Below are 23,432 nucleotides of genomic sequence, written 5' to 3' on the forward strand. Positions count from 1 at the left end.
CTCATGTCATTAGCCACATAAACACAAGTACAGTATTGTTCAGTAACTCAGCTTTTGTCTTCATAAAGTTTACCTTTGTCATGTCTTTTCTTTCCTAAAAAACATACAAAGCATCATACTGTAGCTACCAGTCGGGCAGCAGATAGGTAAAACTGTTAATGCTCAGTGATTAGCTACGATACTTCCTACCGTTCCAGACAACATCGTTTCTTAATGATGGTACGTACCATGCTCAAGTTAAATTGGTTACAAGTTAAAAGCACTTCAGTTCAGTACAGTATAAAAACAGAATAGTGTATATAAAATGAAAATATAAATGAAAAGTTTTCATTTACCTTTCGTAAATAAAAGGGAAAATGGTACGCAATGAGCGGAGGAACAGTAACTATCATAAATTGTGGTCGAACATTATGTATTTTAAATCGGCTGACCCTCTTCGGTATCCGTCTTATCCGATATCCGGGTTAATGAGGTCAGGCTTAATGAGGGTCGACTGTATAGCTCTTTAACTTCCTATTATACATTCTTCCTACTCACTGTATGTTAGCCCTGTAGTCTGATCATCTGGTAACTTTTTAACTGGCATGTCAGAGGCAAACGTCCCCTTTCTCAGCTTATATCTTTCTCAGGAAGTGGGACAGGTGTGCTGAACCACCAGCCAGTTCAAGGCTTTCTTTCCTTGCACCAAAAGTAAGTCTATCCTAACTTTAAGACCTAGGTTTGTTTTACGTATGAACAAATGTTTAATTAACTTGTATTTTTCATAGCTTACAAACCCATGCATGGTCGTAACATATATTTTCCACCTCTTGCCACCCCTCAAGGAATTCCCTGGGCTGGAAGAAATGGACACATCAGTGGCTTTCTAGTAGGTCGGCTGTTTCCTCCTCCTTCATTGAAGTTACCTAACCCCGTTGCCACCAGTACCTTGTTCTACAATTTTATGTTTTTGACTGGTTTCAAGTTGGCACTAGAAGATTTATCCTAGTGTTAAGACCGTAGTTTTAGAAGTTATGAAAAATACAAATTAATAAAAAATTTGTCATTTTGTTGAAGTTGGGTCTAATGGTGATGATGAAGTTTAACATTAGGCTTTTACCTCTCTCAACCATGTCAGCTCTTTAAATTTTACGTGTGAGGAGGAATGGTGACCAGCCTCATTCTCCTTCATTTTCAACTTAGAGTCTCAATCATAATAACTGTCATGACGTTATCAGCCAGAAATCAACATAATAGAGCAAGAAGAAAAAAAATGACTGCCAGAAGTGATAAAGGCCTGGCTAATTTTGGTAGGTTATTGTTGTTATTATTATAAAGTAGTTGTGACTAATGATTATCAAATATTGTTTATTATGTTGAGAATAACTAATGAATACCTCAACTTTAAACTAACATATGCCATACTGGGCATTTTTCAAAATACGTAAAACAAGAGATTTTTATTTTTAGAATAAGAAAAGTAGTTTTATATTTTGTTTTTTTGCTATTATAATTTTGATTTTGTTCTTAACTACTGCTCCTCTTGACAGGTCGAATTAGAGGAGTCACCAGAAACATGTCGGATGTCAGTTAACGATCTCTCAGAGATGGTTGCTTCTCTGCCCAGCATTATCGATGAAAACATGATAACAAAGGTTATTGAAACTATACATCAGACTGTGAGTAGGACAAGAAGGGCAATTGGAATGCGAACCTGTCTCCAAGTTCTTTTGCAGCCACATGTTCAGAGATTAGACTTGAGTGGACTTTTCTTCGACATGAGACTTCCTGGTAACACAAATTTTGTCATAAGGAATGTAGTGAGTGAACGCATTGGGAAAATGAAAAATTTGACGGTTTTGAATATGGTGAGCAAGTGCAATGATGAGATCTTGAATATCATCAGCAAACAGTGCCCTTGTATTTTGGAGGTTATTGTGTCCATATCTGATCTTGTCACAGACGCAGGTCTGATAGACCTAGTGAATGGTTGCCCCAAGCTAGAAAAACTGGGGATATACAAATGCTGGGAAGTGACTTCAGAAGGCATTGCATATATTTTGCTACATGGACACAATCTTGAAAAACTGCAGTGTGATCAGTTAGGAGCTGTTATGATAAGCAAGCTAAGAAGATCTGAGAATACTTTTAAGCTAACACACTTTGAACAAACTCACGTAAGTCAGTGGCTTTGGTGTCTTTTAAAAATACAGTACAGTAGTCAGTCCTTGGGCTTTGCATATGGCTGTTGCTTTCTCACTCAGCACGAATTCTTGAAATAAGTAATTCTTGTGATTATTAAGTGGTTTGTTACATCCAATACATGAGAAGTCATTGGGACCTAAAAATTTTGTTGTGAATCATTCTTTCACAGTTTATGTCCAGTCACTCATTTTATATAAGTAACTTACCAGGTAATTACATAGCTATGGTTCCCTAACCTACGGCAGCTTAGAAATTCAAAATTCGCGCGGTGGCGCTGTTATCGTTAGTGTGTAGGTGATAACGTCCCGCCACCATCCGGGACTCGAGGAAACAAACCAGCGGATGGCTCAATTTGTTTTCTGCCGGCTTCCGGTTAACATCGGAAGTTTTCATGCAGCTGCTTCTTCGCCTTTCGGCTTGGTTTTGCATGAATTTTGGTGAAGTACTCAGAATTTGTTGCTTTGTGCCTTGCTGCCATTGTTTTGAATTGTTGTTCGAGTTAACTTTAGTTTATTTAGTTAACGATGTCGGATTCCAGTTCATCTAGTATTCGCTTTTGTTCCGAGGGTTGTAGAACTAGGCTAACTAAGCTTTCATACGATTCTCATACAAAATGCACTAAATGTAGGGGGCAAGAAGGTAGTAAGTATAATACTTGCATAGAGTGTCAGGATTGGGAGGATAAGAAATGGAAAACATTGAAATCTCATCTAGACAAATTAGAAAGGGATAAGAAGAGGAAAGCAGCCATTAGGGCTGAAAGTAGGGCTAATGCAGAGTCCTTTCCTTTGGAAAATGTAGGGGATGACGGAACTCTCTTTCCTCCAATTCCTCCTCCTTCTCCTACCCTAACTCCTCCTACTTTACCATCTGCTCCTGTTCCAGGTTTCAGTGATTCCGCTCTTAGTGCCATTGCCAGCCTCAAATCTAGGTTTGATCAGAGATTTACTGTATTATCTAGTACCATTATGGAAATGGGGTCAGCTATTAAATCTCTAATGGAAAAAAATGTAAGTGTTGACAGTGCAGTGAGAAGTGATAGTGCTGTGAATTTTGAGGAGGTGGCTGTCCGTCCCACCAGTGCTCCTAGAAGAAGGTCACTGTCCCGCTCCCCCGCACTGGGGAGAAGACATACCGGAGGTCCAAGGGAGGCTGGCAGGGTTTGCCCACGTGCAGTCGCCCCCTCCGTCGAGGCTTCGACTAAACGCCATTGGAAAGGCTTTCCTGTGCATCGACTTTCTGATTCGGATTCTTCCAGTCCACGCCAGAAGCCATATCGCTACTCTTCTTCTTCGTGCCCACTCAAGAGACATGCGAATATTAGTGATTCTTCTCCCCTGGCTGTCAAGAGGCTCAGAGAGACTAGCCCTCAACCTTCCTGCAGCTTTCAAGTCCAGCCTGTTTCTCCTACTTATTTCTTTGAAGACAGTCTTGAGCGCTATAAGTGTTCTAAGCGCCCATCTTCTTCCGAGCGCCAAGCACCCGCCGACTCACGCCAGACTTCCACGGGTGAGCGCCTGGCGCCCGCCGACTCACGCCAGAATTCCACCAGTGAGTGTCCGGCGCCTGCCGATATTCGCCAGATTTCCGCCAGTGAACGCCCAGCGCCCGCCGTCTCGCGCCAGATTTCAGCTCTAGACCGCCTGGCGCCAACTCCCGAACTTCCAACGCCCACAACCGAATTCATAGCTTCTTCTTTTGGAACCAATGCACCTTCGTCGGCTATTCCGCCTTCTTCATCGGTCCAGGAAGATTCTTTAGCGCCACTTAAGTGCCAATTGACCGAGCTTGTGGGTCTTTTGAAGAAATCTGGGTCTGCTCCAGAGTCCAAGGATAAATCATTGTCTCCTGTCTCTTCGGAGGAAGAAAAGATTGTTCAGGATACGGTTCCCTCTTCTTCCTACTCATCTCTCCTGCGTTTCCTCTTGGAGAATTACCCAGACTTCTTCAGGCCTCTTTCACCTACTTCTCCAGCTTCTACCTACCTCATGAAAAAGCATCCGTCGGAAAGTACCAACTACCCAAGCTTGTTCTTTCCTCCTCCTCGAAGAAAGCTCTCAAAGAAGTTCATGCCTGGCTAACCGCTAAGAGAGAACAGGGCAAAGTGACTTTCGCCTTTCCGTCCAGCAAATTGTTGAAGATGAGATACTCTTACTATGCCACCGGGGAAGCTCCTTCCTAGGGAGTTTCTGCCTCCTCCCAAGTAAAGGGGACTTCTCTGGTCTGGTGGATTCATCCCGTAGAAAGGCTTTATTGTCGGCCAAGATAATGTTTTCCTCAGCCGAACTAGACCACCTTATCAAGAATATTTTTAAGTGTTTGAGATCTTTAGTTTCCTAGATTGGGCATCGGGGCACTAGGGAGTAAGATTGAAGCCTGCCCAGATTTAGCTGAAGATCTTGCCTCTGATTGGCTTAGAGTTATTTCATGCTCAGACAGAGCAATTAGAGATGGCTCTTTGGAACTCTCCTCCCTTTTTTCTATGGGTGTCCTCGAAAGGAGTCTCACCAACGCAGAAGTCAGCTCTACTCTTCGCTGCCTTAGACAAGTCTCATTTCTTTCCTCAAAACATAGTGAAGGATATTCTTTTAGAGTTACAGAGCAAGTCCACCTCTGACTTGTTGACTCAGTCCACTAGATGTCCTAAGGACCCTGTGCCTTCCTCATCTAGATCATTCTCCCCTCTTCAGTCTCAACCCTTTCGTGGAGGGAGAACTACGACCCATCCTCGACCTAGATAAAACTTCCGGTGGAAGGAATGGGAGAACAGAGGAGCAGACCCCTGGGTGATCAAGGTTCTCAAAGAGGGCTACTCCATTCTTTTCGTCAAGACTCCTCCCTTAACTACATCTCCTATCGCCTTGACAGCGTACTCAAAAGGTTCCATGAAGTTTTTGGCCCTCTTTCAAGAAGTCGAACTCCTTCTTTCCAAAGGAGTAGTGGAAGAAGTCCTAGAGCCCCACTCAGAAGGTCAGTTTGGTCAGTTTCTAGGATTTTTGTAAGCAGGGGTTGTCAGAGGAGGAGGTTCCAGCAGTCGTTAACTGCGCCAAGACAGTACCATTAAAGTTCCCAGGGCTACTCGAATCTTTACTTCTACTTATAAAAATTTGAGGTGGAAAAAAAAGAAAAATGAAACCTTTCATGAAGGTTATCCTTCCACTAATGGCACAAGTGAGAGCCAACTCCGAGTCGTCCGCGTCCCTACCCTACCCCACGGGATGGCACAACATGATTAGAGTGGCCCAAGTGTAAGCCAAACCTGCTTGCTAGGACCGAAGGTATTACGAGAATACTGTCACTTCCACTCTATTCATATTATGGGCTAACTGGCTAGAATGCCTGATAGTCCTATCCTCAGAGCCAGACCCCCCCCTGGAATCCATGGTTCAGCCAAGCAGAAAAGTTCCACCTCTGAGATAGCAATCTGATATCTCTCAGGTCCGAACACTTTTGGGTAGTTGATGGTCCTTCAGCAGTTCCCACTATTTAGCATCGGATATAAACCCAATCCCAGCTATGATATCTTTTCATATTTATCAGGTCCGATAAATTTTAGCAAAAGTGGAAAATTCCACAAAAATTAATCCAAAGAAATATATAATCATATATTAGACTCCTAGACTCAAACCCGGGAACAGATTCCTGGGGTTCAAGAGCCCCCTCACCACATCAAGGTGGACCCACATCGAGAGGGGCAAATTGGTGAAAGTTCCCACAGAAAAGTGAAAGATATGTTCCACAAAAATCGGCAACAAAATGAAGCGTGAAGAAGCAGGGCAGCACTGTAAAAGCTTTAGCATAATTTTTAGAGATGAAATCAATGTACAGTAAATTAATAAAGAAACAGTAACAATAATTCAAGAGATGTTGGTGAGTGAGTGGTGTACCCACTAAGGGCACCTGATTTTAAAAAACAGTTCGGCGCTTGATCCAGAGGTGCAAACCCTCAAATCGGTATTTCCATTTTGCACCAATACATCCATAAATATGATACATCACTGTTCGTTATCTCATTGCGCTACTGTATTTGTATGTAATTAAGTTATTTTACTTTAAGTTTGTATTCTTTGCATCAGAAAAACATGAAAAAATTAGTGTTTCTGAGGTTTGAACGAATTATTTGTATTTACATTATTTTAAAAGGGAAAAATTGATTCAGGTTGCGAACTTTTCGGGTCACGAACTGCATCCTTGAACAAATTAAGTTCATGAACCGAGGTATAACTATATAAGTGGTCACAGTTTCTTTTTTGAAGAGATTAATTGCTTTTTGTAAGGAGAGGTTAATGTATGATTTTGTGGAAATAGAACCTTCATTTGAGCTCTTATTTCGTTAGATTTGTGCAATTCATGGAAAGGGAGCCTCTTCTAAGAATTTCTCTGTTTCTTGCCACCATATATTGGAGAAAGAAAACCACTTCGTAATATAGGGGCCTTTCTGAATCTGGAGGAAGCATTGGGGAAGGACTATCCCTGCACAGGTTTTTTATTTTGGAGTTAAAGATACCCTAACTGTTTGGGGTTTTCCTGCGGAGAAAGTTTTTACTTTTATTTGCGGTGTCTATTGTCGCTGATCGCTTCCAAGAGGTTTCCAGTCCTTATAAGAGTTTGTTAGCGAAGCAGAGGTCTTCTCATCAAAGTCATATTGAAAATATATTTACAAAAGGGATAACAAATTATATTATTGTGATGAGTAAATATAAGGCTGCTGTAGCATTTCCATGAAAATGAAGTCTATGGTAGGTAGGCATCATAAGATGCTTAACGAAATAAGAAAAAATAAATGATAGCTGAAAAAGTTATGTATGAGAGGATCCAAACCAGTCTGCGAGTAGCCCATGATATTCATTTGCTTTTGGTGGCATTCTTATAGGTTACCCTGCTGGACAAAAGGATACGTGAGCCAGTAACAAGAGTAGGCAGATAATTCTTTTCACCAGTATTTTATGAATAGGTATGTTTATTCTGCAGTTGTAGGTCACCATATGAAAAGTTTTAGAAGACACAAAACTACAAGCACCATTGAAAAAATTAGAATAACCATAATAAAATGACTGAGTATAAGAAAGGCCTATAATCCAAACACCATAAGCTGCATAACCGACAAAAAGACATAGGACATTATAGGTCTACGTCCATTTTTATGATCCTGTTATTTCGAAAGAAGATAACGTCCTTAAGAAAATTCTCAGCAAATTATATCCAATACTACTCGTACAGCCTATTATACTGTAAAACTTTTAAGTTAAACATAGTCATATACTGGTTTTGTAGAGAGCAGTCACTGCTTGTCATCCCTCCGAATGTGTAAAAGAGTGCAGTGAAATCGATTTTATGACTGTTAAATTGTAGCAGAATTTCCTGAAATCAATATGAAATATCAGTCTGCATAGGTCTGAGAAAGTCTTTGTGTTTAAGTTTAGAATGGTTAACACGCTTGACAATATCAGACGATAATTATCATTGTCCAGTGATTCAAGTGCACCGATTCGAATGCAGACATTCCCTGTGTCACCTCCGTATTCAGGTGAACCTCTTTTACGAAACACAACACTGTAGCATCGCGGAACACTCCTGACTTTGTTCATATTTTCCTTTTTTTTTAACCACCTTTATTGAGATGCGTATTACGATTTTATTTCAGGGGATAGTATAACGTTTCCTTTTGATAATCTGCAGAACGTAATTTAGTTCGGTACAATAACCATTTCAATATTAATGAACATGAAAAGAACCACAGATTAACCAACTTTTCGAAACTATTGCCAGCCAATTAGCTCTAAGGGATGGTCATGACGTAAACCATGGGCCGGGCTTAACTGCAAAGAACTCTGGACTTTGCTATAATTTCTATCATTAATGGAAGGTAAGCCACTTGACGTGTGAACAGTGGCTATGTAACTTTTTAACAAGAACAGAGACACCCACAACAATAAAATAAAAATTCCACACCTGGACAAAATAACTATAGTTTAGTTTTACCAGACCACTGAGCTGATTAACAGCTCTTCTAGGGCTGGCCCGAAGGATTAGACTTATTATTTTACGTGGCTAAGAACCAATTGGTTACTTAGCAACAGGACCTACAGCTTATTGTGGAATCCGAACCACATTATAGCGAGAAATGAATTTCTATCACCAGAAATAAATTCCTCTAACTCTTCATCAGCCGGCCGGGGGAATTGAACTCCGGCCCATCAAGTGACAGTCCGAAGCTCAACCGACTCAGCCAACGAAGGGCTCCACACCTGGACAGGATTAAGATGTTGGCACAGACACTTGGAAACTTTAACCCTTTTGCTTTTACCTATCCAAATACCTTAGCCAAATCCCTGATCAGCATCCAACAAAAACCAGTCCCCAAAGACACAGGAGTTTACGAAATCCCTTGCCTTGACTGTGACCAATCTTATATCGGTTTCACGGGCAAATCACTCCCCCAAAGATTAATACAGCATAACATTCAGTTAAGTACGGACAACAGAGCTCAGCTATTTTTAACCACATAAATAACCATAACCACAGAATAAACTGGAATATGTCTTGTATAATTCAAAGCAGCAATTGTTGGTTCAAACGCCAGATGGTGGAATCAGCTTTTATTAAACAAAGAAACACCATGAATCTTTCAAGAGGTGCGTGGGATTCAGATATTGTAGATAAAATCTTTCTCCAACCAGCGATTAAGAAGATTAAAGAGAAACTGTCAACTGGGGCGACTTAGCGGCAGACGTATGGATCTTCTGGTATAAATACCACTTTTCTGTAACTTTTTCTCATTCACTATTTGCCAGAGGAGAGAGACAGTTTGGCCTCTGAAATATAGCCTTTATTTTCCACATTTTGACGTTTCTATGGGCTCCCTTATATTTGATTTCATGGTAAAATAATGATCTACAGTAGTAATTTTCAATATTACTGCACCCCCCCCACAAATAGCTAAAATCTGCGAATACTTAAAATCCCTCTAAAAACACTTAGAGATGCCTATTTTGATAGTTTAAACACAAGAAAAACCCTCAAAAAATGCTTATGCCTGAACACTTTAATAGTTTTATCACAAAAATGCAATAGTCATGAAAATATGAAAATACAGTAATTAGTGAATATTTCTCAGTGAAAAATACTGCGAATGGGTGAATTTTCTGCGAATAATGGCTAGATACGTTCCACAGAGAAATCCGCGAATATGTGAGTCCACGAATCGTGAGAATGCGAATACGGGGGTTTACTGTATTTCTGTTGTATGGTAAATGATTTACTAATTTTCAAATATTAATATTAATGTAAACACAGCAAAATATCAATTCATTAAAGAAAATATAGCGAATTAACACAATTTTAGTTCATTCCCAGATCTTTTTCTGTATCCAACGTAGGGAGAGGGATGAAGGCATAACTGTCATAAAAAAAAGGGTTAGCACTGGACCAAAGAGTCTCTCTCTCTCTCTCTCTCTCTCTCTCTCTCTCTCTCTCTCTCTCTCTCTCTCTCTCTCTCTCTCTCTCTCTCTCTCTCTCTCATCTACTAATCTAGATTATGTTCTTTGTATTTCATTCTCTCTCTCTCTCTCTCTCTCTCGCTCCAACACTCTCCGGTTATGTTTCATATGTACATCATGTCAGGAATGGTCTTATTACTTACATCCACTCTACTCTCCCTCATCAACTCCTTCGCTCATCAGCAGATATTAACATGACCTTCCAACTTTTTCAGGTTAAGATAGGTGATGGTCATATTCGATTATGCAATGTTTACTCTGCCCCTGGCTTAATTAACCTCTCAGCACTTCCTACACCTACAAACCTTGGCATGATCTACATGGGTGATTTCAATGCCAGACACCCAGATCTTGGTGATGTCTCTCCGATTTCCAACTGCAGTGGAGTTCCTCTGCTCAACTACATCCATCGTTACCATTTAACCCGCTGGGATACAGGTGGTGCCACACACATCCGGGGGCACTCTTGATCATATCCTACATCTGGGCTCGTGGCATCACATGTCTCCTGTCATTCTGTTCCTTCGCTCTTTTCTGACCACGTTGCCTTATGTCTACAGTACGCAATACAGACTCATCCAAGTGACCCCTATCATCGTACCCGCATCACCATTCCACCCAAGTACTGCCCAACATATGTTTCATACATCTCCTCTGTCCTACCTACTTTTGATAAACACTCTCCAGAACACCTGTATAATTCTTTGGTAAAAGCTACCCATGACTTCTATCAACTATATATTGTCAGACCTCACATTAAAAGTCATCTTGTTGCCCATGCTTGACCTTGGATCAACGATTATGCAAGCAGAGAGGGTTGCGGCCGATGCTGGCCTTGCCTTTCAGACACAACCGACACCCAATCATCTACTTCAATATCAGCAGGCGAGGGATGATTTAGTTGCTCTCCAGAAGTGTGTCTACACTGAGTCATGGTATAAATACACTGACCTAATTAACCACCAGACTAGCGTTGGGACCATGTGGCATCTCATCGAAAGGACTGTCAAGAAAAAAAACCACATGTGCACTTCATCACAGTCCACAAGCATATGCCCAGGATCTCATCACTACTTGGTCAACCCAGTCACGGTCCAGTAATCTCCTGTACAAATCCAAGAAGCACTTTCTTCCCAGAGCAACTTACGCAACCTTCGACTGATGGCTGCGTTGTTGGAATCAGACGAGGAGGACAAAGAACTGATCACCGAGGATGAGCTGCGACGTGCTGTTATGGGAAATAAGAATTCTGCTCCTGGAGATGATGGCCTTACTTATCAAGTGCTTCGTCTCCTCCAGAAGGTTCCTGGAAATCCTCTTCTACAATTGTATAATCTTTGCTACCAACATGGATATGTACCTGCTGCCTGGATCATTAGCACAATTATTCCTATCCCAAAGCCTGGAACTGATAAATACCGCCTATCTCCCTCACCTCATGTTTTAGTAAAGTATTTGAGCGTATATTACTAACCAGGCTAATGCACCGGTTACAAGGAAAACTCTCTCCCCATTTGTATGGCTTTCTTCCACAGAGGAGTACTCATCACTGTTTAGCTGAACTCTACTCCCGATTGTCCCCAACAGTGTAGTTGCCTTCCTTGACCTTAAAAGTGCTTTTGATATAGCCAACAGGGATATAATTCTTGATCAGCTTGTCGAATTTGGTGTCAGAGGAAACCTTCTGAAGTGGATAAACAGTTATCTCAGTAACAGAAAATCACGTGTTTTCTTTAAGGGGTGCGTGTAGCTCCTATGAAAACTTTGAGCTTGGCACACCTCAGGCGTGTGTATTGAGCCCTTTTCTTTTTAATATTCTTATGCACCGTGTACTGTCTCTCCTCCCTGCTATCCCTGGAACCACTGTAACCTGCTATGCTGATGATGTCTGCATCCACTCCACTACCCCTCAAGACCTTCACCGTGTCCTTCAAGAATTCTACAGGTCCTGTACCTCCTGTGGCCTCATACTCTCCCCAGAAAAAAGCAGAATCTTCTCTGCCCGGAATCTCCGAGACCTGCCAGTGTTCATTATGGGTGGGAATATTATACCTCACTGCACACAGTATACATATCTAGGTGCACCAGTCAGGATCACCCCTGCTATACCTGCACGCCAACGAATCCACCCCATGGTGAAAAACCTTCTCGATCGACTGGAGCCTCGCTTCACTCCCATCAAGTGGCTTGCCACCAGGGCCACAGGTATATCTATCCCCGTGGCTAGAACCTCTATATCCTCTCTTCCTAAGGTCAGTTGTTGACTATTTATCTCCTGCTTTAATTCAATTACCCAGACAGGCGTTACAACCTCTAGAACAGTTCCAAAATAGAGTAATGAGGTTTATCCTAGGATGCCCTCCTTCCACTCGGATAGTCAACATGCAGACCGAACTCATGTTACCTCCATTAATAGAGAGAATTTATGCCAATGTAACTTTGTTTTCTGTTAAATGTCTACACTCTCCACAATTTACTCCAAACTTCTCTGCTGTACTCAGAGCATCACTTGACGAAGATGCACCAAGACCTCAACTCCGGCCAGGGGCCATAACCTGAGTTAGGGCAGTATGTGAAAATCTTCGACACCTTGATATCGGTGTACCTGAGCAAGCAGTCATCCAAGATTTGCCACCATGGCGGGTTCCTATTCCTGCTGTCACTTTCACACCAACCTCTAAAGATGCCCATCCCAGTCTACAGAAGCAGTTGGTTTTGGAAACAATAGCCAAAGTGTCAATTTCAGTTCCTGCAGGACACCACATCTACGTGGACGGCTCAGTACAGGCAGATGGAAGTGCAGCATGTGCTATGTTCTCCCCCACTTTAGAATCTCCTGAGGGTGGGTGGCATGGTCGCAGGTTGCCAAACTCATCCAGTTCCACTTATTGCGAACTTCAAGGTATATGGGATGCAGTAACCCTACTTGTTAGAAGAAATGTGAATGGATTGGTGATCTGTGACTCCAAATCTGCACTCCAGGCACTGACATCTTCTAGGCCCAGCTGTGGCCGTGTTGTGCGAGACATATTGTGTCAGCTCGCTGCTGCTTACAATGCCTCGCTCGTCTTGTCCTTCATGTGGATGCCCTCCCATATTGGGCTTGCTGGGAATGACATGGTGGACAGTCTTGCTAAAGCTGCCTGCACACTTGAACTTGATGACAGAAATGTTGAGCCCTCACTTCGCTGCCTTAAACATAGAATATATTCAGCAGCTTTTGCCTGTACAGTACAGCGTAGGGATGCAGAGAGGGGCACTAGTGTTTCCATACAACATCATGATAACTTTCTGCAGAGCCGTCACAAGTACTGGCGACGTGGACTCATGGTGCGAGGCATAATGTCGTAAGTGCCAGGATAAGGTTGGGATATCGTCCTGTGTGGCAGGTTGGACAGACACTAGATATACCACACTACACCTCATGTAAACTGTGTAACCTTGCTAATGCCAATAACCTTGAACACTACTGCCTTCATTGCCCCACTGTCAGGAATCTGTTACCTCAAGGACAAAATTTACTTCAAACCTGCCAATATTTACTCAAAGATGACCACCTAGACTTAATTTTGACTCGTCATCCACACTTTGGTGGCTGCTAAACTGTCTGTTGCAGTTGTTGTGATAATGGAATACGATCTCATATATGTTATTTTTGTAACTGATATACTGATAATTCAATGCTGTAATTTTTTTTCTGTTGATTTCTGATATACTGTAAGTAACTGCTAATATGTAACTTTGTTTGACGTCTTTGGGCGTAATAAATTTATTAAATAAATAATCTCTCTCTCTCTCTCTCTCTCTCTCTCTCTCTCTCTCTCTCTCTCTCTCTCTCTCTCTCTCTCTCTCTCTCTCTCTCTCTCTCTCTCTCAACTGAGATAGATTTTTTGTGCATATGTAACATATATGTTTATTTGTTTTGTATACTGATTTTTATAGATAGACGTTATGGTACTTTGTTATTGATTTTTTCATATTTTCCATGCTATAATTACAACATTCATGCATTTCTATAGCAAGTTATGTAAAGTTTTAAAAGAAAACATATCGATTCCTGGTCTTCTCTGAAGCTTGGAGCGAGAGGGGTGTGTAACCTAACTGTCAATTAATCATGACATATTGACCGCGAAGGGTAGAAAATGTTATCCACCTAATGGTCAAATAGTACATTGCCCACTTGGTGGTCAAATAAAATAGCTACGAAGGATACTGAAAATCTCTCTCTCTCTCTCTCTCTCTCTCTCTGTTATTGGCTGGAAGGGTTAGAAGTACGTACATATATATTTTTAAGGGTAAAATGTTTAAGATAACTTTGAAATGATGTTAATAATATCATTGCAAAGATTAATACAGTAATAGGATAATAGTTTTAGGTGTATTTGATTTGATGTAGGATGTTGGTTTAAGGTATACATTTGATATTTGAACTTTCAAGATAGGCAGTTTTAAGCATTTTTAGAGGGGGGGTGTTAACTATTTGCAGATTTTAAGTATTTCCAGCAGGTTGTGGTACACATCCCTCATGAATACGGGGGGTTTACTGTAGTCCCATCCTTCTACAAACTACCCACATATTTTAGATATGCTCTACTATCACCTTAAAACACTTTAATATCATTTCAAAATCATCTTAAAATACAGCAAAATATCAATAAAATGTACAGTATGTGCAGTAATTGCACAAAATAACAGTGTTGTTATGCGCAGTACCCTGTACCGTATACGATGTGCAAATGACCCGGCATCTCTGCCCAGCTTCCCAGTTCACTGCGTAGGCCTCTACTGTTCACGTGTTCTATATCGGTGCTGACTTCATGTATCTTTTTGAATCATACCCTAAGATGCCTCCTAAATGCCTTGCTCCTTCTAAGACTTCTGGCAAAGAGCCTAAGCACCAGGGGAAGGTCATGACGATTCAGGAGAAGGTAGCACTATGGAAATGTTGAGGGACGGGAAAAGTTATGTCACAGTAGCCGCCCATTATGGTGTGAATGAGAGTACCGTCTGGTACATCAAGAAGGAAGAGGATGATGGGAGAATGCTACTTGCAAGGCTCCTGGGTGGAGATGAAGTTGGCACTCTAATTGATGCCCACTTGACCCCCTGACGGACCAGGATTTAGAAGAGCTGATGAAGTCTGCCAGCAAGGAAGATGTGGCAGGTTCAGGGAATGGGGACAAGGAGGAGGATGAGGGCCTGTCTTTGGAACATCTGTCTCGAAGTATGAGGGGCAGCCAGGGAGCTGCAGAAGATGGCTGAGGCATGAGATCCTAATGTGGAACGGTCCATAGACTTTTCATATGGCCTTGATGGGATTTTGAGGTCCTATAATAACCTCATCAACATGAAGAAACAGCAACAGCAGCTGCCTATCAACATGAACGACCCTCCAAAGCCTCCCGAAGCCCTTCAGAAGTGCAATTGGTGGACGAAGCGCCTGAAGAAGGGGAAGAGGCACCCCTAGAGGAGATTAACTCCCCTGCTTTTGTGGTGGCACGAAGGAACTGCCGGAAATTTGTGCTGGCTGACGCTACCATCCGTCATGAGCCGAACAAGCTCATTAAATCTTCTGTCTGGGGTACCAACCTCTTTCCTGAAGACGTGGTTAATTCCGTCATTAGTGAGGCCTCCAGGGCCAATCAAAATCTTAGAATTCGTTGGGGACTTCCTTTCAAGAGGAAGTCTTCGGAGTTTTCGGGCCCTCAGCCTAAAGGAAGAAAAAGTACAAGGAGGTACCATCCTTACAAGACACCCCAGACCCAGACAATTGTCCAGGCAGTTCCAGTAACCCAGATTACGCAGCCTTCCACCTCCAAGGGACATCCCCAATATGTTTTGCTGAACCAGCCAACTCACCACCCTGCTGGTTCAGCAACTTATGTTTCCTCTCCAGCCTTCAGCCCCGCTTATGAGTCTCAGTGGTCCATTCAAGGCTACCGCCAATCTAGGGGCATTAGGGGTCGAGGAAGTTTTCGATCTAGATCCGGACCCAGACTCCAGTCTAGAGGCAGAGGCTCAAGAGGAGGCAGGGATAATAAGCCCTCTAACAAATGAGCCTCCTCAGGTAGGTGGGAGATTACGCCTCTACAGGGACCATTGGACTTTCAGTCCATGGGCCCACAGTATTATTTCAAAGGGCCTAGGGTGGAGCTGGATAGAAGGGCCTCCTCCATCAGTCAGGTTCTATCAGACCCCAACACCGGATCTGTTAGAATATGCAAAAGACCTTCTTTTAAAGAAGGCAATAAAGAAAGTCAGGCATCTAAAATTTCAAGGACGCTTGTTCAGCATGCCAAAGAAAGACTCAGACAAAAGAAGAGTGATATTAGACCTATCAACTCTGAATTCTTATATTCAATGCGACAAGTTCCGTATGTTGACCGTCTCTCAGGTGCGGACCTTACTTCCCCATGGGGCCGTCACCACCTCTATAGATCTTACAGACGCTTATTATCATGTCCCGATAGCGAGAAACTTCTCTCCCTATCTAGGGTTCAGACTAGACAAACAGGCTTACTCTTTCAGAGTAATGCCCTTTGGGCTAAACATAGCACCCAGGATCTCCACCAAACTAGGAGAATCTTTGGTACAAGAACTGAGATCTCAAGGCATCAAGCTTGTGGCTTATCTAGACGAATGGGTAATCTGGGCCCCCAACGACACCGAATGCTGGAAGGCGACCAGGAAGGTCATTCAGTTCCTAGAGTACCTAGGATTTCATATAAATACAAAGAAATCTCGTCTGATTCCGACAGCCCATTTTCAGTGGCTAGGTATCCAGTGGGACTTAAACACCCACAAACTTTCAATTCCCCCAGCAAAATGCAAAGAGATAGCCAATGCAACGAGACAGTTTCTCAGGTGCAAACGAGCCTCTCGTCGCACTCAAGAAAGAATCCTAGGTTCCCTTCAGTTTGCGTCAGTAACAGACCTACTTCTCAAGGCAAAACTGAAGGACATAAATCGGGTGTGGCGAAGACGAGCCAATTACAAATTCATGCCTCCAATCTTAAAGAAAAGACTTCGACCTTGGGCAACGGCCAAAAGTCTTTCCAAATCAATTCCTCTTCAATTCCCCCCACCAGCTCTGATCATCCATACGGACGCATCTCTCACCGGTTGGGGAGGTTACTCACAATACAAGAAAGTTCAAGGAACCTGGTCGAATCCTTTTCGTCACTTCCACATCAACATTCTGGAAGCAATGGTGGTTTTCCTGACTCTGAAACGCTTACGTCCAGCCAGGAACATACATGTCAGATTAGTTCTGGACAGTGCAGTAATAGTTCATTGTCTGAACAGGGGAGGTTCCAAGACAAGCCACATAAATCATGTAATGATAGCAATCTTTTCATTAGCAATGAAAAATCATTGGCATTTGTCAGCCACGCATCTGTCAGGAGTAAGGAACGTGATTGCAGATTCTCTGTCAAGAACGACTCCTTTGGAATCAGAATGGTCTCTGGACAAGAACTCCTTCAACTGGATTTGCCAACAGATTCCGGGGCTCCAGGTGGACCTGTTTGCCACGGAATCGAATCACAAACTTCCATGATACATAGCTCCGAACCTGGACCCTCGGGCTTACGCCACAGACGCAATGTCAGTAGACTGGAACAAATGGCAGAAAGTCTACCTATTCCCTCCATTAAATCTTCTGTGGAAAGTTCTACACAAACTCAGGTCATTCAAAGGTCGAATAGCCTTAGTAGCCCCCAACTGGCCGAAGAGCAACTGGTTTCCTCTTCTGTTAGAGCTGAAACTCAGAGCCATTCAGATTCCTCGTCCAATATTAACCCAAGTACTACAAACTCAGACTGTGTCAGCTTCCCCAGGAATGCTGAATGCCCTAACTTTATGGATTTCATGAAGTTTACGGCTCAGAAAAATGCTAATATTGACCCTCTGAACACAATGTTTCTAGAATCAGATAAGAGAGAATCTACTCTCCGTCAGTATGATTCGGCAGTAAGAAAACTTGCTAACTTCCTGAAAGAATCAGACGTTCATACTATGACTACGAATCTCACAATCTCATTTTTTAAGGCCCTCTTTGATAAAGGTCTGGCTGCTAGTACCATTACTACGACTAAATCCGCCTTAAAGAAGGTATTTCAGTTGGGATTTAACATTGATCTAACGGATTCATATTTTTCCTCTATTCCTAAAGCTTGTGCTCGTCTTAGACCAACAACCCATCCTAAAATGGTTTCTTGGTTTTTAAATGACGTTCTAAAGTTAGCCTCAGACACAAATAATGAATCTTGCTCTTATTTGACTCTTCTTAGAAAAACCCTGTTTTTAATTAGCCTGGCTTCAGGAGCTAGAATCTCTGAACTTTCAGCCCTTTCTAGAGAGTCGAATCATGTGGATTTACTCCCATCAGGAGAGGTTCTACTTTCTCCCGGACCAAATGTTTTTAGCCAAGAATGAAGACCCTCTAATTAGGTGGTCTCCTGGAAGATTATACCTCTTCCGGAGGATCCTTCCCTATGTCCGGTAGTTACCTTAAAAGCTTACCATGAAAGGACTTCTCAAAGGTCTTCAGGTCCACTTTTGTTAGAGAGAATGGTGGAACCATCTCCTTGAATGGTATTAGACAACAAATACTTTATTTTATTAAACAAGCCAACCCAGTTCAATTCCCCAGGTCCATGATATCCGGGCTGTAGCCACCTCAGTTAATTACTTCCAACATATGAATTTTGATGAAATTAAGAAATATACGGGCTGGAAATCCTCTAGAGTCTTTAAACGTCACTACCTTAAGTCCTTGGAGGCTCTAAAATTTTCTGCTGTCGTTGCAGGGAACATTGTTTCCCCAGAGTCAGCCTAATATTATGTTATTTTTGTAATTTGTAATTTTGTAACTTGTAATTGTAATTGTATTTGTATTTTGCTTGCCCTACCAATTGGTATACCTCTCACCTACCTGCCTCGCTTGTATTCCCGTCCTTTCTACCTTGTTGACTGGGTTTGGGTTGCTTCACAATCCACTCCTGTCTTTGTATATACCATCTTTGTCGAAAAAATTTTTTTTTCACCAAACCTTGTTATTTTAGGTGATGGTTTTTAGTTTAACTGTTAAACCTATTCTTGTAGATACATTGTTTTGTATTGTTTAGGATAGTAAAAACTTATTTTGTGCATATTTATAATTAATTATTCTATTTTGGATAAGTAAAAAGCATATTCAAAATTAATTTTATTTTTCCTTAGTAAAATTTTACATTTTGACAATTAATCCTTTTTATGTTTACAAGCTTTTTTGGCCAATTCTCTGCTACTATTTCACTCGGCGACACAGGTCGATCCCAGAAAAGGGATTTTGACAAAGGAAAAATCTATTTCTGGGTGAAGACCTGTGTCGCCCAGTGAACCCTTCCCTCTCTAATTTTTTCCCACCCTAGGCTAGCCAAAAGCTTGGGTGCTATTTCGGGATGGGGATTATGGGTAGAATTAGTAGTAGCGAGCGGAGAAGGACCGCTGTATTGGCACCTCTTAGGTAGAGGGGTTTTGGAGAGGAGAGATCTATTGGGTTAAGCATCTGTGGTAGTGGCTTCCACTCGCTCCTAGATGACATACTGACATCCTATGAGGATGATCGATCCAGAGATAGTAACTCTGGCATCCTATTAGCTGTATAGCTTTTTTCTCTGGTATATCTAGCACTATTTATACCTAGAAATGTGTGCTATTTGGGACATTTCACTCGGCGACAGAGGTCTTCACCCAGAAATAGATTTTTCCTTTGTCAAAATCCCTTTTCACCTAAGGCGGGCTGGATCAAACGTCAAGAGCTATGCCTCACATGGTCATGCCTAGACACAAGGGGTTAACGGACACCTCCAAAAAAAAGTATTGGTACTCATGCTAAATCTTGTAGATCTTCAAACACTCATTACTAAAGGGTGTTTGCAGCATCTCAGTTGCCCTGGCTGCTCCCATTCTTGACCCTTTTACCATACCTCCATTCCTGCTTCCTTTCCTCCATCTTGCTGTCCAACCTTTCTAACTTTTCTCAGTGCAAGTGTGGTTTTTCACCCCATTTTACCTTCAGATCCCTGTTCTTCATTTTATTTATAGTCTGGATTTGCTACCTTGCTGTCCAACCACCCCATCTTGTTTTCACTTAGGTGCTGGATGGCTGAAAGTACTCAAGTGTTTGGCTTTATAGCCTAAATTTCATAATAAATTCATTAATTCCAGGCCAATGCTCTGCAGAAAAAAAGCAGGAACACGTACTCCTGTAATTGAGGGTATTTTTCTTACCCCTTTCAGCTCTTTTGGCTTCCTGTCCAACAAGATTGAAGGTATGACGCTTTAACAATTTCAACACAGTAATATGCCTGGCAGAAGAATGGAGGCACCAAATCTCTCTCAGTGTGCCATCTTGTAGTAGAGATCTTGTATGCTAGTCTCAATATTTCCATAGTTCCTAGATTTGCTCTAAGAAAATGCACTACTGTATCTTGGCACATTCCCTAAGCAGGCAAGATGTGTTACCCTCCAAGTGGTCTCTATATCCAGACGTGTGCTATCCTCTATGGAAGCTGTGTGATACACCAGGCTGTTTGACCAAGCAATGCATTTTGGTCTCATGGGACAACTTGCAAGTTAATGCCTTCCTTCCTTTTTTTCATGAAAAGACCAGTACTGACCACAGCAAGCATGGTCTCTAGACCTCTCCAAGATTTTGAAGAATCTAACGTGTTTGTATTTGAGTTGGAACTGTTTAGTTTGCTAGCCCAACACTGGCAGTTCCAGAGCTTGGGCATGCTCTAGTTACATGTGCATATGGAGATTTCAAGCAATGTTTGACTGGGTAAGGCCTTGTGAGCCTGAGCCAAGTTGCTGAAGTCATTGCCAATACAATCTGACTGTATTGGGTAAAGTGGTTCTGTTATCCACTGTACCACTGTTTCTAAGTGAGAGGCTATGCACCTTTCTTACAGTAGATTATGTCAGCTATCTAGGGTTTTAGGGCTGTACTGGCACAGGTTATTGAAAGCAATCCCCCAAACTTGAGTGCATCTGATGGACTATGGACGATGTGCAAGAGCTTTGAGAGATAAGCTCCTCCCTGAGATCTCAAACCTTCTTCATGGGACATCTTAATGTTCAGACACCTTTCAGGTCCAACTTACAAACCTATAGAACTTTACTTTAAGGACTTAGCCACCAAGACTGCATTCATTTTAGTTGTAGCTTCAGCGAGTCATGTGAACTGTACCCTGTTTCAGTCAAGTCACTCACACCAAAAACTGGCACAACACTTTTGTACCTGCATTAGTTGTATCCCTTCTTACCTGCATAGTTGGTGTGTTAGATTTGGTCTTGTGCCAGGTAAGTCACAGTGCTGTTGCTGTTAGCCTCTGGCATAAAGGCAAGCCATCCTGAGGACTTGTGAAAGAATACCACTGAATTTAAAATTCAGGGGTCACGAATCTGGGTGGGAACTATGTTATTGTCTTGGAAAGCCAATATGGGAGTGTAGTCCATTATTAATTTTGCCTCCTGTAAGTCTCCTAATACTTTAATAAGATTTTTATATGAGGAATCTAGCTCTGGTCAGATTGTTTCAACTTACTATTGTTTCTTTATCTTCATCCGTATGTCATTCTTTTCTTTGTTAGGCCAGCATGTTACAAATCTGACTGGTACCAATCATGATTTTATCAATAAGATACCTGTATGTTTCATGATCCATTATTAGATATAGAGTTTCTGAAATACTAGACACATTCAAGTAATCTGGTTTTAAAAAGTCCTAATTCATAATTAAATTACTAGTAATTCTTCCTACTGAAGTGGCTGCTCAGGGTACCAAAAATTCATGAGTTTGTCAGAAAATAAGTAAAGTTTTCTAAGAAGAACATAAGCCTTTTTTTCACAAACTTATCACTTAATGAGCATATTTATTTTTGGCCTGCCTCCTAGCCCCTCTTTCTCTTGCCATAAAGTCAATCAGCACTTAGAACAATTTGTACTCTTATTAAGGGTGCGTTGGTGTGTGCAGTATGTACAGATGGCAGGATGGGAACTCTTCTATTTTTGGAGTGTGTCCAGAAAATGAGCTGGCACATGTTAAGGCTACCATACAGTATAGTTTTTGGTTTGTAAAAAAAAAATTTTTATTTTTTAAGCATTGTTTTTTTATCTCTTTACTTGAAAGTCAGTATCCAAATGTCATTCAAAGTGCATATAATTTACACATTTAGACTTTTACAACTCATAATAATTTAGTCTTTCAAGCTTTTATACTGCAGTCTATCTCATTAATATTGATACATTACTGTCATTCTTTAGTACAGATCTAATTTCCTCTCTGCAGGTTACACTTCTTGTGCTCCATGAATATATGTAAGGCCTTTAGTCTGTCCTATTTAGTTGTATGTGAAGATAACCTTTCTGATATTGGTGGCAGTATCCATTTAATTAGACAATTGAGCTAGAAATATTGTCCTCTGATTTTAAACATATTCATACCATCTCCAACAGTCAAACCTGTTACTTTGAACCCCAGCTCTCATCATCTTTTCCGGTACTCAACAGTATTGTTTTCTACTTCCCCTTAACTGGCCTTTGAATTGACTGTCTAGCCTTTGATTGATCCCTGCTTCAGTCATCACCCTTTTGAAGAACTTATCCTTTTGGGTGAGCTATATGAGAAGAAATGTGGCTTAGTGGGCTGTAGATATTATTTTATGATAGCAATAATTCCATAACTTTTCCTTTATATTTTACAGTCACTGTTTGAGCCACAGGAGGATGATATTGCGTGGGTTGGACGTGTTTGTAAAAATTTAGAGTCAGCAAGTTTGTTTGTTGATGATGAAAGTTTGGCTTTAGTACCCCAGTTAGGACCAATCAAGTAAGTTGAATTCTTTAATGCATTTCATCTCTTGATATTTAAGAAAGTCAGTCTTTTTTTGTCCATGCTTTAAGAAAATCATTAAAGGAGAATGGTATGTAAAAATACCAGGAATTTTGTTAAGGGTCAGAATGATTGTTTAAAAATTCAGAATACCAAAGGACAGTTTGAGAGTCAGATTAGAACTACAGACTGTGCCTTGTTGAATATTTAGATTAGAACTAAAGACTGTGCCTTGTTGTAATATTTGTTGAATATTTATTAAATGAAACTTAGTGATTTATCAGAATTTTTAAGTACTTTTTATTTTTTGTATGTTTACAGTCTAGAGCTTTTTATATTGGAGTATCCATCAGTGTGAGCTTGGCATGGATGTTGAAATTGGCTAAAAGTTGGCTAACTTGTGGTTACAGGGAGTTAATGGCTTCACCTGCCATCACTAAGCACCTTTTGGCCTCTGGAACAAAGTGGGGTGGTTGAGGTGAGAACCGTGATAAAAGGTTCTGGTTTGTATATCTAGAAAAAACAAATTAATTTTAAAATTTTATATGTTTTTCCTATGCAAATACAAACCATTGTTTTTTATATGGGAGACTGACTCTTTAGATGCAAGGTCATCTTTGTCAACTGACTGAAAGTTGAACAACCCACCTGAAAATGCCACAATCCCAGTCATGACATTGAGCAAAGGATGCTATGACTTGTAACCTGCTCACCCTAACATAGAGATGAATGAGCAGTAGAGCCTTGGCCTGAGTGAGGGTGTAAAGCTTCACTCAAGTAAGGAAAAGATTTGAGAACTCTGTGCTACCCCCCAAGGGGTTGCACAAATTCAGTGGAAGAACAGAGGGAGTCATGTTGTAATTACTAAA

General features: G+C 41.3%; 1 protein-coding gene and 1 pseudogene across 2 annotated transcripts in view; both read left to right on the top strand.

The window, feature by feature from the left end:
- LOC136836268 (F-box/LRR-repeat protein 20-like) overlaps positions 1-23,432 on the top strand; it is a 286,367-nt gene that overhangs the window by 117,745 nt on the left and 145,190 nt on the right. For both annotated transcript variants that reach the window (XM_067100295.1, XM_067100296.1), the window contains exons 3-4: positions 1,530-2,156; positions 22,436-22,560. In XM_067100295.1, the coding sequence (XP_066956396.1) occupies positions 1,530-2,156; positions 22,436-22,560 (752 nt within the window). The remainder of the gene's footprint in view (positions 1-1,529; positions 2,157-22,435; positions 22,561-23,432) is intronic.
- On the top strand, positions 10,845-13,034 carry LOC136836601 (uncharacterized; annotated as a pseudogene).

Source organism: Macrobrachium rosenbergii, chromosome 56, assembly GCF_040412425.1.
Source record: "Macrobrachium rosenbergii isolate ZJJX-2024 chromosome 56, ASM4041242v1, whole genome shotgun sequence".
Taxonomy (NCBI): domain Eukaryota; kingdom Metazoa; phylum Arthropoda; class Malacostraca; order Decapoda; family Palaemonidae; genus Macrobrachium; species Macrobrachium rosenbergii.